The sequence below is a fragment of the Macrotis lagotis genome, chromosome 1, assembly GCF_037893015.1.
Source record: "Macrotis lagotis isolate mMagLag1 chromosome 1, bilby.v1.9.chrom.fasta, whole genome shotgun sequence".
Lineage (NCBI taxonomy): Eukaryota > Metazoa > Chordata > Mammalia > Peramelemorphia > Peramelidae > Macrotis > Macrotis lagotis.
The window spans coordinates 388310729-388327527 of NC_133658.1; the positions used below are offsets into that span (position 1 = coordinate 388310729).

The 16799-nt window shown below is 38.1% G+C and overlaps 1 protein-coding gene across 1 annotated transcript in view; it reads left to right on the plus strand.

The window, feature by feature from the left end:
* Positions 1 to 16799, plus strand: part of LOC141502212 (phospholipid-transporting ATPase VB-like) — a 102285-nt gene that overhangs the window by 48360 nt on the left and 37126 nt on the right. The window contains 7 exon segments of the mRNA XM_074206868.1: positions 6094 to 6285; positions 8128 to 8722; positions 9917 to 10026; positions 11000 to 11032; positions 11034 to 11099; positions 11101 to 11128; positions 15325 to 15509. Of these exon segments, the coding sequence (XP_074062969.1) occupies positions 6094 to 6285; positions 8128 to 8722; positions 9917 to 10026; positions 11000 to 11032; positions 11034 to 11099; positions 11101 to 11128; positions 15325 to 15509 (1209 nt within the window).

The following is a 16799-nucleotide window of genomic DNA, read 5'->3' on the forward strand; positions in this document are numbered from 1 at the left end:
GCTACACCATGGCCTGGCCTCCAGGCAGTTTTGAATGACAGGTTGTAACTAAGTTCTTTCAGGAAGGCAAAACAGAGAGAATGAAATTATAAATGACTCACACAAGACTCAACTCTAATTGGCTGGAAAGGCAAGGTGGTTTTAATAAAGTATTGCCAGCAAAATAATAGATCCCCAATCCCCTCAAAATTCATCAGTCACTTGACTAATGTTTGTACCTGAAGGACAAGAGGAAGTGGCAGGTAAAAGCCAGCAGAATACTCCTGCCCACTGGGGTCTCCCTTCTGCTTTCCAGCTGGATGGTATAAAGAAGCTCTAAATATCTCATTCCTTTGTTTTTTCACTGGGTTTTTGCTTTGGCAGAAGAAGCTCCCCCAAGAAGAAACTTCCTCCAATGATACTTACTGAATGTTGCTCTACAACTTCTGGTCTTGAAGAATTCCTTATCTGCAAAGTGAAACAAGAATATCACTCTGTGTATACCTCACAGGAAAACAGGAGGGGCATTTATCCACTCATCCAACAAGCATTTATTAACCACCTATAATGTGTCAGATTGGCCTTGGAGGCAGGGTGGCCTGGGTTCATTCCTCCCTCTGCCACAGTGGTCCCTTGATTTTTCTGTACCCCAATAAACTCTCTAAGTTTACATATTGCAGAGAAGGTATATTATCTGCATTAGTAGAGGAAGTTCTGATGAAATCACAGTTTCAGTTTCAGGGTTGTGTTTAAGACATAAAAAGGAAATAAAGTCTGGACCTCAGGGATAATTCAGTTTATTGGGGAAAACAACACATACATAGATAAATATATGCAAAATAATTTTATGGTAAAGACACCAATTAATGGGGATAGCCCTCTGTTAAATTCTTCTATTTAGCAGATTGTATTTGAGTTGATCTTAGTTCTACAAAGGTTGAGGTAAAGAGGGAAAGCATTCCAGACAAGGGAGACAGTCTTTGCAAAGGTTCAAAGATAAGAGAGAGAATATAGTTAAAGAGTAACCAAAGTGACTGCTAATGAATATGAAAGTGTTTTGAAAAGTTCAATGACCTATGCAAATTTGGGTAAAAGTGACTGATGGGACCTTTTTCTTCAATCAGAACACAGTCTCATGAGAAATATAAGTTTTGAAAGGCTCAGGGTGATCTTCAAGAAAGTGCTGTGCTAAGCAAATTGAGCGTTTGATAAAATTTGTGAAGCCTTCAAGGCCTCTGAGAACATTGCACAAATATCCCTGATTATATTAGCAGAATTTTGATTTAATAGTTTAAGGCCTCATTGCCTGGGGCTTCTAAGTAGGTCTTTTGGGGACCCCTTAGATTTAGCTGTCCTCTCCCCCTTCAATCCTAATCCTGGAGAAATTTACCTACTTAAGAAGCATGGAAAAAAGGACCCTTAAAGATGTAAGGATTTTTTCCTTAAAGGGATGTTGAAAAGTAAGTCTTTGCTCATATGATTATGATTGCAGTGAACTTGTCCTCTTCTATCTAGATTTTTCTGTCCACCTTCCATAGAACAGTCCAGCCTTGTCTTAGTCAATTAATGACTCTCATCCTTCTATCCCTTCTCCTTTACCTTCTTAGAGTATACTTAGTCATAGCTTGACTTTCAGAATTTCCTCAGGCATGGTAATTACTGCTTTCTAGAGACCTTGATCCTTGTCTATTTAGCAGGTGTCTCTTGTTCTGACAAGTCTTCCATTTAATTTTATTTTTTAACTACCCTTTTCTCCCACAAAGAACAAGAAAACTTCAGGTGGTGTCTTCTAATTGTCTTACTATACAGTTTATTGGCATGCATGCCTTTGGCAACTGAAGCCTGGTGCTTTCAGAAGGGATTAGGTACCAAGGCCAATATTTACAAGGACTGTCATAGAAAATAAAATGTTCTTTTCTGGGCCTCTTCAGGTTTTGTTTGGTTTTTAAATTTATTGTTCTGAACAGACATCTCTTGTTTAAATGGGCAGTCTTGTAAATTCTTTTCCATAATCAACAGGCCAAAAAAATTCAGACCATAAAATTTTCATATTAGCCCCAGCCCTACTTCTCTCTATTTGCGTTTTCTGTGGTCTGCCCTTCCTTCTCTTACTCTCCACCCACACAAGAAAACAAGGATACACAGAGCTTTCCCACAACATGGGGAATAGAAAGGAGAAGGAAAAAAATTCCCAATTTTGTAAGCCCATTGCTTGTTTTAATTTTTTTTTTTTAGGTTTTTGCAAGGCAAATGGGGTTAAGTGGCTTGCCCAAGGCCACACAGCTAGGTAATTATTAAGTGTCTGAGACTGGATTTGAACCCAGGTACTCCTGACTCCAGGGCCGGTGCTTTATCCACTGTGCCACCTAGCTGCCCCTGCTTGTTTTAATTTAAAATTTTTTCAGATCCAACTCAAAGAGTATTTATTTGCCTCCTGATCTACCAGGCATTGTTCTGGGAGCTGAACAAAACTGGTTAATTCTGTCTCAAGGATCTGACCTTCATTCTACTGGGGGAAAATCAACATGAACTCAGATAAATCAGATTAATACAAAATAAATATTGAAGTCTTTGGTTGGGGTGGGGAGTTGGAGAAGGCAGGAAGGGACAGGACATTAACAAATGAAGGAAGTTAGGAAATGTCCCTGATGGGAGGTAGCACTTGAGCTTGAGCCTTAAGAGGATCTAGGGATTCCAAAGGCTGGAGATGAGACGGGAAAGCATTCCAGATATCAGGCCTGGAGACAGGAGTTGGAATGTTGAGTTAAGTAGGCCTTACAGTTTGGCATGAACATAGAGTGAGTGTGAATGATGTAAAATCAGTCAGGAAAAATAGGCTGAAGCTAGATTAAGAGGGAATTTAAATGCCAAACAGAGGAATTTGAACTGAACAGACTAGTAGCCTACATATACAGCCATCTGTGTTGCCAAATCATCACCTCAAACCTGACAGTGCTGATAATACATCTTGCCATATTATGCACTTATTAGGGCCAGAAAAAAATATACTGAGTTCTTTTGGTACAAAATTTCTCAGTCCTTTTCAGTGAGACTTTCTCATCAGCATGTATTTTACTTCTTTCCTTGCCTTGCTGAAAAGTACATGACGAGGACTTCTGAAATTTCCTGGGCCTCCAAAAGGAAACTAAATTCAGATTACTTTTTCTTCCATAGTAATAAGCAGACTCCATATGAATGATGGGGAAAAAAAACAATTCCTGAGCTACATATAGTTCAAAAGTAGGCTCTGTATTCCCTGGTGAAAGCTGGGAAGAGAAGGCACCAGAATTCACCTAGAGCTCTTAGACACTCAGCAAACATTAATTTAAATTATAACTCTTATTATGTAATCTTTCTCCAACAAGCTACAAGTTAACATGATACTAGGAGATTTTGAAACAGAGGCTTTCAGTAGCACAAAATAACAAAAATTAAGTGGTTTCTTTTCTAGGTCAGTTGGAACAGAACTAACAGTCATATTAGCAATAGTATTAATCCCTGTAGTAGTCTTCAACTATGCCATAGGTACTCCATCCTATCTTCCCTTTTATGTGTTGTCTTCCCCCAACAGAATGTAGAATCTTTGAAGTAAAGCCTGCCTAGCTTGCTTGTACTGTTAACCCTAGAATTGGCCCAGACCCTAGTATATAGTGTTTAGTAAGTTTTCTATGTTGATGATAATGATGATTTCTTTTTCCATATTCTGCCTATCAGGCTCTGAGTTATCCAGTTAGACAACTTCATATCACTGGAAAGTTGTCCAAGGCAGTTTGATGGTGCCATGAGAATATGCGTTACAGAATTGCTGACCTGAGCCTTGAGACCCAGTCTCCAAGAATTTAAATGCAAAGGATCCCCTTATCACATCATGCATACTGGGGTCTTTTTCACATGTTTAGTGACTAAACCTGTACGTTAGAACAAAAGTGGAAAGAGTATATTTTTAGCTAGATATCCTGGTAGTTCTCTGACCAAGCAATTAGAATAGGTCAGTTGATCTTAAGAAAAGGTAGAGAGTATGGTGACTGTCAGTACGTAGAACACCTATAGTGTATAGAATGCTCCATTCTTCAAAAACTAACTTGTCCTTGGAGAAAAATCTGTCAACAAGACCATATTCAGAACTTTTCCATCTCAGTAAAATCTTCCAGAGATCTTGCTCCTCTGCCATAGACTTTAATCACATACTTTGATGAGGTGACAAAAAGGGATTACATCTGGGGCGGCTAGGTGGTGTAGTGGATAGAGCACCAGCAAGCCACTTAACCCCATTGCCTTGCAAAAATTTAACAAAAAAAGGGGGAAAAAAGGGAGATTACATTGATCCAGATTTTCCCCAAACTCTAGCTACTATAGCCTAACCCCCTAAACCATTTATCTTGTGTTATAGTTATTTTCCATATTCTTTTATCTGTAAATCTTGTCTCCTCCAAAAAATTGCAAGTTCTTTGAGGACAAGGTCATTTCATTTTTGACTTTACATTCCCAGGTCCTAAAAGAGTGTGCTTCAAATAGGAAGTATTTAACAGATGCTCTTTGATTAATTTGTTATTGATTGATAATGGAAAAATAATAATGATAGTTAACATTCATATAGTGCTTTAAGGTTTATACAAAGCACTTTACTTTCTCATTTGATTATCATAATAACCCTTTAAGTAAGGTACATTATCCCCATCTTACTGATAAGAAACTGAGAATAAAAGAGCTTAATTGATTTGCCCAGCATCTCACAGGTAGTGTCTGAAATAAGTCTAACTCATTAATCCAAACAGTTTAAAATAAAAAATATTTACATGCTTTAAGATTTGTAAATCACTGTATAAATATTATTTTTTAATCCTCACAATAAGTGAATGATAAACTATTATTATCCCCATTTTATAGAAAAGGAAACTAAGGCAAACAGCAGTTCAATGATCCTGGGGTCCCACAGTTAATGTCTTAGGTCAAATTTGAACCCAGGTCTTTGAGATTCCAGGACCAGTGCTCTATCCACTGTACCACCAGGCTGCCAAGTTTAAGTACTTATATTTTAATGGAGTCATAATTTTATCCATGTGAATACTACCTTGCCTTGCCTGATGTACCATCCCTCCATGCTTTTTTGTCTCATGTAATTCTTTTTCATATTTTTCCATAAACCCCCCATAAACGAACCACAGGTCTTCCTGTGGTCCTTTCAATATTTTTCAGGGTATAAGAATAAACTAAACAAATTTGAGCATCTCAGATCTATAAAGTCATTTCATCAAACTATAAATAATTGTCAGGAAAGTGAAAAAACTATACAAAATTACCTACTTTAATACAAGGATGCATGTAAAAAGTATCTAGCAGCAGCTACAGTTCATCATGAGTTTGGGAGGAAAAAGACAGTATACCTAGGCATGTCCTTTTTGGTTTGGGGAAATTATATTCTCTTGGTTGTCTCATCTCCCCCACAGTGAGAAAATAGGGTCAGAGTAGTGGTAGCATTTATATCACTGAAAACATAAATGTATTTTTTGTGTTTTTAGTAATGTTGCATGGGAGACAAAATAAGTCCCAATTCAGTATATGTTTGTTCCCCAAGGATTCTTCGAGTTTCTTCTCTGCCCTACAGGTGTTGCCATAGCACTTAGCACAATATCTTGAACATACTCTGACACTAGATATAGCTTCCAAAAGAGGAATAGGCTGCCTCTAAGGAGTGGGGGAAGAAGGGTCATGGGTTTCTTTACCTAGGAGGTTTTCAAGGATGGATGATCACTCATCATCAGTGTTGTTTGGGGGATTCTTTGAGGGTAGGGGTCAGCCTAGATCATTACTGTGGTCCCTCCTATATCTGAAATTCTATGATTCATCCATAATGATTAGGGAAGTGCGAGCAGGGTAGACCTATTACCTAGCACAGTGAACCATTAAGAAAATAGCTGTAGAATGAGAGGATATATCATAATGAAAATAGGCATCTGCTTTGGAAGCTTTTGGGGTAGAGCACCTCTAGAAAAAGATTTTAATTCTCACCTCCTATGCTTATTTTTCCCTAATAAGACAAAAACCCTTGCAGTAAGCACATTTCCCTGTAGTCTATTTACTGAAGAAATTCTCACTCAAATGTTTTTCTCCCAGGAAAAGGATGTGACTCCAGACCAAGTTCTGTTGACAAAAGTGAAAGATGCTGCCTTGAAACTGGAAAGCTTGACAGCCCATAAGGTCACCAAACCTTCCCACTCTACAGGCTCATCCATTACTGATTTCTTCCTTGCACTGGCCATCTGCAATTCTGTTATGGTCTCTACAACAACAGAACCCAGGCAGCGGGTATGGTGTCATGAGAGAATGTAGGTGGGCTTTAAAGAAAACCTGACTGGGAGTCAGAAAACATGAGTCTAGCCCTGTCTCTGCTTTTAAGCTGTGTCAACTAGACAAGTCACTTCTACTCAGCATAGTCATGTATAAAATAAAGGGGTTAATCTCTAAACTTGAATCAGGTAAGCATGGCATCAAGAAGATCAGAGTTCAAATTCTGTTCAGATAATTACTAATTGTTTGACCTGGACAAGTCATTTAATGTTTGCCTCATTTTCCCCAATTCTAAACTGGGGTTATTAGTATCTACCTCAGAAAGTTATTATGATGACCAAATGAGATAATATTTGTAAAAGCACTTAATATAGTGCCTGGAACAAATGACTTATTCGTTTCTCTTCCTTCAGTTTCTTGCATTCTGAGTTCAAGCTGTTTGGCCCTGGTCTAATTATTTAACCTTTCTCAGCCTCAGTTTCTTCATTTGGAAAATGAAGATGATGGATTTGGTGAGGCCCCTTCTATCTCTCAATTTATGACCCTATGGCCCTAAATATCCTCTGAGGTTCCTTCTAACACTAAAATTGATAATTTTGTAATTCTAGTTCACTTCATGACAAGTCTGACTAGGTAGTAACCTCTGGAATGCAATCTGCAAAGAAAGACATCAAGCTTAGAAGGTTGGCCCGGTTCACTATATGTTTGTTCCCCATTAATGAATAGATTAAGGGCTTAGTGTGAGCTAGGCACTATATTATATGTGGTACACACAAACAAGTGAAATAGACCCTGCCCAAAAGGATCTTATATAGAAAGCAAGAAGGGAGAAGAGAATGGGATGGCTTGAAAGCAAAGCTCATCTTTGAGAGCCCAGGAACCTGCGAGTACTATGACTACCATTTTCTAATCTGAGTGAACTTTTTCTTTATCATTTACAAATGCTTTATCATTTAAAAAATGTTTTTATAAAATCTTGGAAACTTGGAATTGGGAGGGATTTTTGAGATAGTTTCATTCTACCTTTTCTAGAAGTGTCAATGTCATCTATAACAGTCATGTCAAACTCAAATGATAATGGGGCACTGTTCATGAGGATCCCCACAAACAGCATATTAATTTATAAAAGCCACAAATTAATATTGTCTAGGTTCTATTGTATTTTTACTTAGTCTTTAATATTTCCCAATTACATTTTAATCTGGTTTGGGTTACACTTGAGAGTATTGTGATAACAGTGCAGCCCATATGTTTGACATGTCTGATCTACAACGTTCCTGTTTAAGAGTCTTCCAGCTTCTTCTTGAACATTTCCAATGTCTTAGAATTTACAGAGTATTTTCCCAGGCATTATCTCATTTGATCATCATAAAACTTTGTGAGGTAAGTAAAACAGATATCATTAGACCCATTTTACTGATGAATTAACAGATTCAGAGAGTTGACTTACTGGAGTAAGTAATGTCAGAGGAAAAGAAAACAGCATTTTTGTATTATATTTTTTAAAATTTTCCAAGGGAAAGACCATCTCCCTGTGGGTACACAGAACATTAGTGCTTAGAGAATCTTATGTCAATGATTCTTTTATTTTCAAGATGAGAAAATTAAGGTTGGGGAGAGGGAAAGTGACTTGTCCAGATCACACAACTCATTGGTCTTACTATCAGATAACCTAGCAAGAGATATGGATAATTAATGTAGTTACTGATAAAGTGACCTCTAAGTAAAAAAGAGTGCTGCAGAATTAGAACTTGGACGAAAGAGACCTTTTTATTTGTCTTTTTTATTCAACTTGCCTATGGATGATTTCATTATTTTTCCTCACAGAAGTAATATTCTGTTTTTCCTCTCAATATCAAGGTCACCATCCCACCACAGATGAAGTCCCTAGGAGCTTCACTAGAGAAGATTCACCAGCTGTTCCAGAGGCTTAAACTCTCCAGTCTCAGCCAGTCCTTCTCTTCCACTACTCCATCTGATCTTGGGGAAAGTTTAGGACCAAACTCTACAGCTGTAGATTCAGATGAGCAAGATGACTCGTCCAGTCACAGCTGTGGATATTCAACAGATATTGGCTACCAGAGCAGCTCCAGAGAAGAAGTCTTGCCCAAGCATGACACATTGAAGGCTGGAAGCTCCTCCTTGGAAGATGTATTGGGCTCAGTGATCCCAGAGCCAGAATTCTTCTACGAGGCCGAAAGCCCCGATGAAGCTGCCCTGGTACATGCTGCCCGGGCCTATAACTTCACCCTCATATCCAGGACCCCTGAGCAAGTGACTGTGCGCCTGCCTCAGGGGACACTGCTCACCTTTGACCTTCTCTACACCCTGGGTTTTGACTCAGTGAGGAAGAGGATGTCAGTGATTGTAAGGCACCCCTTGACTGGTGAGATCATTGTCTATACTAAGGGAGCTGACTCAGTAATAATGGACCTGCTGGAAGACCCTGCCAAAGGTAAATTAATTATTGATGTGAACTAATGAACTGATATTAATTGCTGATGGGCCCATAATATCAAACTAGAAAACAAAAGAATCCCTCTAAATTGGGGATCAGAATGAACTACATATAACAGAGAGAGTGTAAGGATTATTATCCAGGAAGCTGAGGCTCAGTGATATAAAATATTTAGCCATGCTAATATAGTTTGCAAGTATTAGAACTAGCATTTGAACCTAGTCTACTGACACTAAACTTAGGGTTTTTTCCCATTTTGACATGTTGCCCCTTTGCTAGAAGGCTAAGCTTACAATCATTGTTTAGAAATGAAATGGACTTTAGAGGTCATGAAATCAAGTACTTTCATTTGTGGCCCAAATTTAGCAAATTGATAAGCTAGTTAACAAAAGAGCCGGGGACATCTAGGTAGCACAGTGGATAAAGCACCGGCCATGGAGTCAGGAGTACCTGGGTTCAAATCTGCTTTCAGACACTTAATAATTACCTAGCTGTGTGGCCTTGGACAAGCCACTTAACCCCATTTGCCTTGCAAAAACCTAAAAAAAAAAAAAAAGAGCCAGAATCTTAACTTCCTATTCATAAAGCCATTATATCATGCTGCTAGGGTTCTCTTCCTCACCAAGAAAACCTTTGAGTTTCTCTTTCCTTGGCCCTTAGTCTCCTCACCAATAAATAATCCTCTTATTTCTTTCTGCAACAAGATTAGCATAAACTCTCTCGAAACCAACAAAAGTACTTCAAAGTCCCTTGATGTGAGTCTAATGTGAGACTCCATTAATTATGATGCAGTCACTGTCTTTATTACTAACAAGAAGTAGACAGCTATGGGACTGATTTTCTCCTAGGATAGCAGATTCCAGACAAGATTTAGAATTACTGAGGCATTCCCATTTTCCTCAGAATGAGAGGGGAGTAAATGTTAATTCCTTAACCCTTTGCTTAAGACAATTGACAAGTTTAGACAGTGCTACCACATCAGAGGGCAGCCTCCAGGAGACGTGAGGACGTAGGACAACATCTCCTAGGACATTCTAGTGGTTCAGAGATGTTACAGGCTCCAGAGAGCAGGAAGTTGATAGAATTCTTTAACTGGATAGGTTTGTGATGATTGTTGGAGTTTAAATTAGGGAGGTGAGACATGTCCCAAAATTTGCAATTGACCATATATTCGGAATCACTATTTGATAGCAATAAATCCAGCTGCAGAGAAGAAGTTGAGAAAAATCCAGACCAGGACCCAGAAACACCTTGACTGGTATGCAAGAGATGGGCTACGAACACTCTGCATTGCCAAGAAGGTAGGAAGAATATTTCTGCTCTTTGGTCTTATAATGTTACTAAGACATATAAGGCTAAAGGATTTTGGTGTTCCTTCAGTTTTCTTTATTTGAGGTGATTAAAGAGGATTGAGACACCTTTCCATATACTGTTCAATTATTGAAGCCCTTCTTTCCTCTGTTTACTTAGATCCTTCCTGACCTTCAAGGCCTAACTCAAGTTCCAGGACCTAGATCTTTGACTTCTATATCCCCGACAGTACTTAGCACTATGCTGAGGACACGATAAGCACTCAAAATGTACTTATTGATTAGACTAAATAATTTGTCTAATGCTCAATTTATAGGAAGCTATTTTTAGATCTAAAGACTTCAAAAACACAATCTATGAAGATGAATGAGACTGTTAAAGAATCATCCTTGGTACTCTGCTCACAGAATAGACACCTTACTTCCTCAGCAACTTGGAACCAGAACTAATTAATCAATCATTTCATTATTCATTCATTCATTAAGCTTCTTTTTTGCCAGACCTTGGAGCAACAAAGTTAAATAAGGCAGTAGCCCTGCCCTTGAGAAGCTTATGGCCCAGAAAGAACAGGAAGTTGGGGGTGGGGGAAGGAAGAAATAAAACAAACACAATTATACCATAATGATGAATGTGTTACTGTTCAGTCATTATTCAGTCATGTCTGATTCTTTGTGACCCTATTTAGGGTTTTCTTGACAAGGATACAAAATGGTTTGCCATTTCCTTCTCCAGCTCACTTTTCAGATGAGGTAACTGAGGAAAATAGGATAAAGAGATTTGCCCAGCAGAAGAGATCAACAAAGTCCTCTTGAAGGAGTTGGGCTATGAAGGTCAGAGAAACCTTCTGACTTTGCAGTAAAATTTAAATGTGAACATGAGATGTCATGGTACACAAGATCAATCCAGTTCAGGATCTGTGCAACAAACTGGAGTTTAGAAACAGCTTCCTTATCTGCCTTGTAGGTCTTAAAAGAAGAGGACTTCCAGAGGTGGGCCCAATTTCCGCCATGAGGCTGAAGCATCCCTTGACAACCAAGATGAACTATTAATGGAGACAGCCCAGCAATCTAGAGACTCAACTCACCTTACTGGGTAACTAAAAATAAGTCATTATCAAATGAGAAAAGAGAAATATTGTGGTTGTAAAGAAAGTTCTTGGCTCCAATAGTGACAAGACTTTAAATAGATTTAAATTGAAAACTCATCCCCAGGAGACCTTTGCAAATCTTTAGCACAAATGAAATACCTCAAATACCAATCCACGTTCTGCTCACTTTGCTTTCTGAGGAATTCCCTCTGGGAATATTATATAACTCATGTAGCCGGTACCTTGGATCTTGTCCACTTCTTCCTCAAAACTCAATCTATTTCCTATCTTGAACTGAATCTCCATGGACTCATAGAATAATAGAAAGTTAGCATTAGAAAAGACCTTCAAAAATAGAATGTCAGATCTGAATGGAACTTTAGAACCTAAAAGATCATAGTTGGGAGGGACCTTTGAACAATGAATGCTAGAGCTGGAAGGGACTTTAAACACAAAATGTCAAAGCTGGAACTATAGAAATCATGTCTTCCAACTGTCTAATTTCACATGTGAAGCCCAAAGAAATGAATTGATTTCCCCCTAAAGTCCCTAGATAAGATTCATTCATTCAAGAAACATTTTAAGTGGGAATGAAGGACAGCAATAGTAACAATAAGGACTTACAAACCTAATTTGTATGATAAATATATATATATATATATATATATATATATAAAACATGTATAATATAATATATAGATTTATAATATTTATAACTGCAGGATAACTGCAGCACAAAAAAAGAGGCAAAAGACAGCCATTGCCCTCAAGGAGCTTATAGACAAATGAAGGAGACAACTTGCAAACAAATATATTTTTAAAAAAGCTATTTACAGGGGCAGCTAGGTGGCATAGTGGATAAAGCACCAGCCCTGGAGTCAAGAGTACCTGGGTTCAAATCCGATCTCAGACACTTAATAATTATCTAGCTGTGTGGCCTTGGGCAAGCCACTTAAACCTGTTGGCCTTGCAAAAACCTAAAAAAAAAAATCTATTTACAGGATAAATAGGAAATAACTAACAGAGGCATCAGAATTAAGAGGGGTTAGGGAAGGTTTCTTGGAGGAGATGGACTTGTTAGGATATAAAAGATGCAAGGGAGGCCAGTGGAAAAGTCAGAACTAGAGTCTCAGTTTCCAGACTGACACTATATCAAGGACAAGAAATTAAGGAAAGTCAGTGAAACACAAGTCAAGTGTTTCCAATTGTTTAGGATCCAAAGTTTTTTTAGCATTTCTTTGATATGTGTCCCCAGCACTAAGCAGAGTTTTAAAGATAAGTCAGAGTAGAAGTCACACCTGTTCTTTTTCTCTAGGAATCAATTAATAAATATTATTATATTCTGGGCACTGTTACATGATGGAGATGAGGACAAAGATGAAATTGTTCCTGCTCTCCAAGAGCTCTCATGCTACTAGAAACAATGTCTATGTGAGTTCAGCTGGTAGCTTTATCACTATGTTACATGATCTTCACCTTTTCAGGACTTTTTTTCCTTTGTAAATCAGAAAAAATTGTAAACAATGTACCTTACCTCATGATGCATGGTTGAAATCAGGTTTTAAAAAAAAAAAGTTTTCCTTAAAAAAAAATCTCCTTGAGAATGTAAAATCATTGGAAGATTCATTGATAAAAATTGGGGGATGAAAAAAGTGAAATCAATTAACCTTTAATAAGGCCCAGTTGTCTCAAAGTATATGCCTGAAGAATTTTCTGTCTCTCCAACAGGGTCTCAAAGTTATAACAGCAAGTCATTTATCAATTCCTATTGAATGTACCACTTCCCATTATCTTATCCTTAATCAGTCTATGGCCATTCCACCCCTTTCCTGCCTTTCAGCAACAAAACTGGTTCTTCATCCTTACTTTTGACCTCCATCCCTGGACATCATAGTTCTTTCCCAGGCTATCACCTTTACCATTGGCTGTACTTTCCTTCTTTCCCTATTTTGACTCCTTGGTGAAACATTAAGCTCTACAGTCTTCATCTCTTGAGTCCCTTCTCTTATCCTATTTTACCCTTCAAAGACTCAAATTTGAATTATTTCCGTATCCACTGCCTTCAATCCTACTCACGAAACTTCTGAATTAAGTTGGAGAAAATCATGAAACAATATCAAATCAAATACAAATATGTGTTTACATAGGCTCATCAAGGCAATCCTCTTATGCTCTCTATTCCATTTGCACAGCAACTCTTCAAATGCTTTTCATCCCTCCTCAAACCTTCCTTGGCTCTCCTTAACTCTACCATCTCAACTGAAGACCATTGACAGACGGTTCATTCTCCCTTCCTCCTCATATACCACTCAGATGTCTTCTGCTACTTTCTCCTTCTTTACTTGTGGTTTACAAGAAGTGGCCCTTCTCCTTGCTAAGGCAAATCCCCAGATTGTCCCATTCTCCCATCCCCACTCTCAAAAAGTCTCACTTAATCCATTCATTCCTGAAAGCCATTGTCCCTTCTATCTCCTCCTTTCTGAGGCATAGTTTTTTCTCAAGATCTTTCTAAGATCAATATTCATTTGACATTTTAAAGCCCTTATTACACCTAGCCCTTTCCTACCTTTCCAGTCTACTGATATTCACAGAAGACATTCATTCTACAGACTCTGATTTTCATTGGGTGATTCCCCATACTGAAAGTCTCTCCTTCCTCCTCTCTACCTCCTTTAAATCTCAGCTAAAGTCCCAGTTTCTATAAGAAATCTTTCTTAACCCACCCTCCTTAGTGCCTTCCTTCTTAGAGTATCTCCAACTTAAACCCTATATACATCATGCTTGTACATAGTCATCTGAATGTCTCCTCCAAAAACTTTACTTGTATCACCCTAGTCCTTAGTGCAGTGCCTCACATATAGTAGGCATTTAATAAATGCTTCCTGATTTGACTTAATGGTGCCAAATTTAGAGGTTGCCTTGACAGCACTTCAAGTCCTTCAGCTATGTAGAAACAATAAGTTTTAGCACCCAATTAGCAAGAATAAAAATTAATTAAAATAGCAACTTAACAGATGGCATATTGGCACAAATGCTTTCCCCTGCCCTGCCCTGGAGACGCCTCACCAGAAGTAAGCTTACACTGTGGTCCTGGAAACGCTCTTCTGGTCCAGTACCCCTACAAGTGAGGGAACCTTTTGTGCTATTTGCTCTAGGCCAATGCTTCCTAGTTATAACTCTGGTGACCTCTTTGATAGTACCAGACCCTATACCCCTATACCCCTTTCAATAAGCCATCCTTATTTTTCAGGACAGAATTCTGGAATAGCTCAAAAGGAATGTTTTCTAGGCCAGCTAGTGAGAAGTTCTCATAAACTAGGACTAAAGAAGGGATAATACAGCTTGTCAGAACTTGTCAATTTATCTTGCTATGAAAGATCTTTCAGTCTCCCTGGCAAAAAAAGTTTCATTTTCTTCTTCACACAAATAAATGTCCTTTTCCCCCCTTCCTCCACCTATCTCCCACTTTAATCTATATCATCTTCAAAGTCTGATTCCTTCTGCCTGATACCCAAAGGAAAAAATGAGACAGGAACCATAATTTTTCACACAGTTGTTTACTTCTGCATTTGGACTGGCTATCCAAAGCAAACACATTTCCTCAAAGAAATAATTTTTTCCTACCTCAAGGTAGGTGGAAGAGAACTAAGTCTGGGAAAAGATTTCCACTTTTCACTAAGAGACTCTCACTCTATTAAATAGTCACACTGTAAAACTGCATTCTTATGTTATTATTGCATTCGTGCAAAGTCCTGCAACAGGGAAATTATCTGTTCAGCATGCTCCCAGCATCACTCCTTTGCCAACGAGTTGTCATTCTCGATTATTAAAAAGAATGAATTGCTCTGCTTGAGCAATGAGTGAAATGAGTAGCCAAGTCTTTGGTCTAAAAAAAAAAATCCCCAATTTAAATGCAGATTTTATTTGATTGCTGAATCGTTTAGCCACTGTTTAATATTCTGTTGTATATTCACTAAGGATTGAAGCTGAGCTTAAGATAATACAAAAAATATAAGGAATCCACTGACCTAATTAATATCCCCCTTTCAGCCACATTAACTACAACCTAAATGCAGCATCAATTCTGCTGCATGTCTTCAATTTAAGAGGCCCAATTCCAACAGGATGATAATACCAAAAGAATTAAACGCCTGGCTCTCTTCCCCCAGAGGTGACCCAGCTTGTCTCTTCTCTTCTCCAGGAGCAACTGGAATTGAAGATCGACTGCAAGAGGGTGTGCCTGATACCATTGCTGCATTACGAGAGGCAGGAATCCAGATCTGGGTCTTGACAGGAGACAAGCAGGAAACAGCTGTCAATATTGCACATTCCTGTAAACTCTTGGACCAAACAGATACTGTTTATACCATTAATACAGAGAGTCAGGTATGTCCAAACCTGATTTCCAAGTCCAGGATTCCACCTTGGGAAAGAAGAGAGTAGGCTGCATGGTGGGATTTGAGGTGTAGTTTGAAGGAATCTCCCAAATATCTTAGAAGAAAGTTTTTGAGTAAAAAAGTCCTTAAAGTATAGAATGTCAAGACTAGGAAGGCCTTTAGACAACAGAATATCAAAATTGGAAGGGACCTTAGAATTTAGAATATCAAAGATGGAAAGGACTAGAAGAGACCTTTGCTCTTTAAAGAGATCATTGAGTTCAAAAATCCACTATTTGTAGATGGAGACATCACAGCCTAGAAATAAGAAATGAGCTTCTCAACACATTAACACATCTACTTAGTGGCACAGATGGGACCAGAATTCTAATTTTCTAATTTCCTTGCTAATGTTCTTTCTATCATACAATCTTCCAGCTTCCTTTCTCTTTGATCATGAAATGCCCAGGTTACTAAATCCCATGAGTTAAAGCATTTAATTTAAGGCCCTTGTTAAAATGTAAATATATATGAGGAGAAAAACACTCAATTGTTTATCTCCCATTAACTCAGCTCAGATTATTTTCCCAAATTAGTCTCAGGAGAAACGGGACCTAGGAAATTGAAACTCAGAACAGTTAAGTTTTGATGGAAGAGGGGAAAGTATAATAAGATAGAATGCTGATAGAAGACTGGTCTTCAGTAGCTGGCAAGAGGATATTGGCACCTGGAAATAGAAAAGAGTGGAAAGTGCACTGAATTGGAAGTCAAAGGACCTGGGTTTGAACCTGAGCTCTTCTATTTTCTGTTTATGTGATGTAACTTCTCTGAATCCTAGTTTACTCAGAAATTTGTAAAATAAGAAAACTAAACTGTCACTAAAGTTCCTTACCTTTATGACCATGAGAAAATACCCAAAGGCCAAAAAAAATGGGGGAAAAAAAGGTTGAATGTTAGATGGATACTGTGAATAAAAAAGGACTACTTCACAATTTGACCTGGGACTAGACTGAGGAGATGTTCCTATTTGGTTTCCCCTTCTACCAAGAAACTACCAAATAACAAAGATAATTCTCCAGATGAAAAAAGGTCTAAGCCCCCTCCCCTCACACATATATGGAATAGTCATTTGTATTCCCATCAGATGCATGTATTATTATATGATTAGATTAAACCACAACGAAGTTTCAAAATGAAAATAATATCAGAAAATCTTTGATTTTAATATTATGCTTATGAAAGAAAATAATTTGCAGCTTGCTTAAGTGCTTCATCCTGTAATAGTGTTGATGTTTGCCTT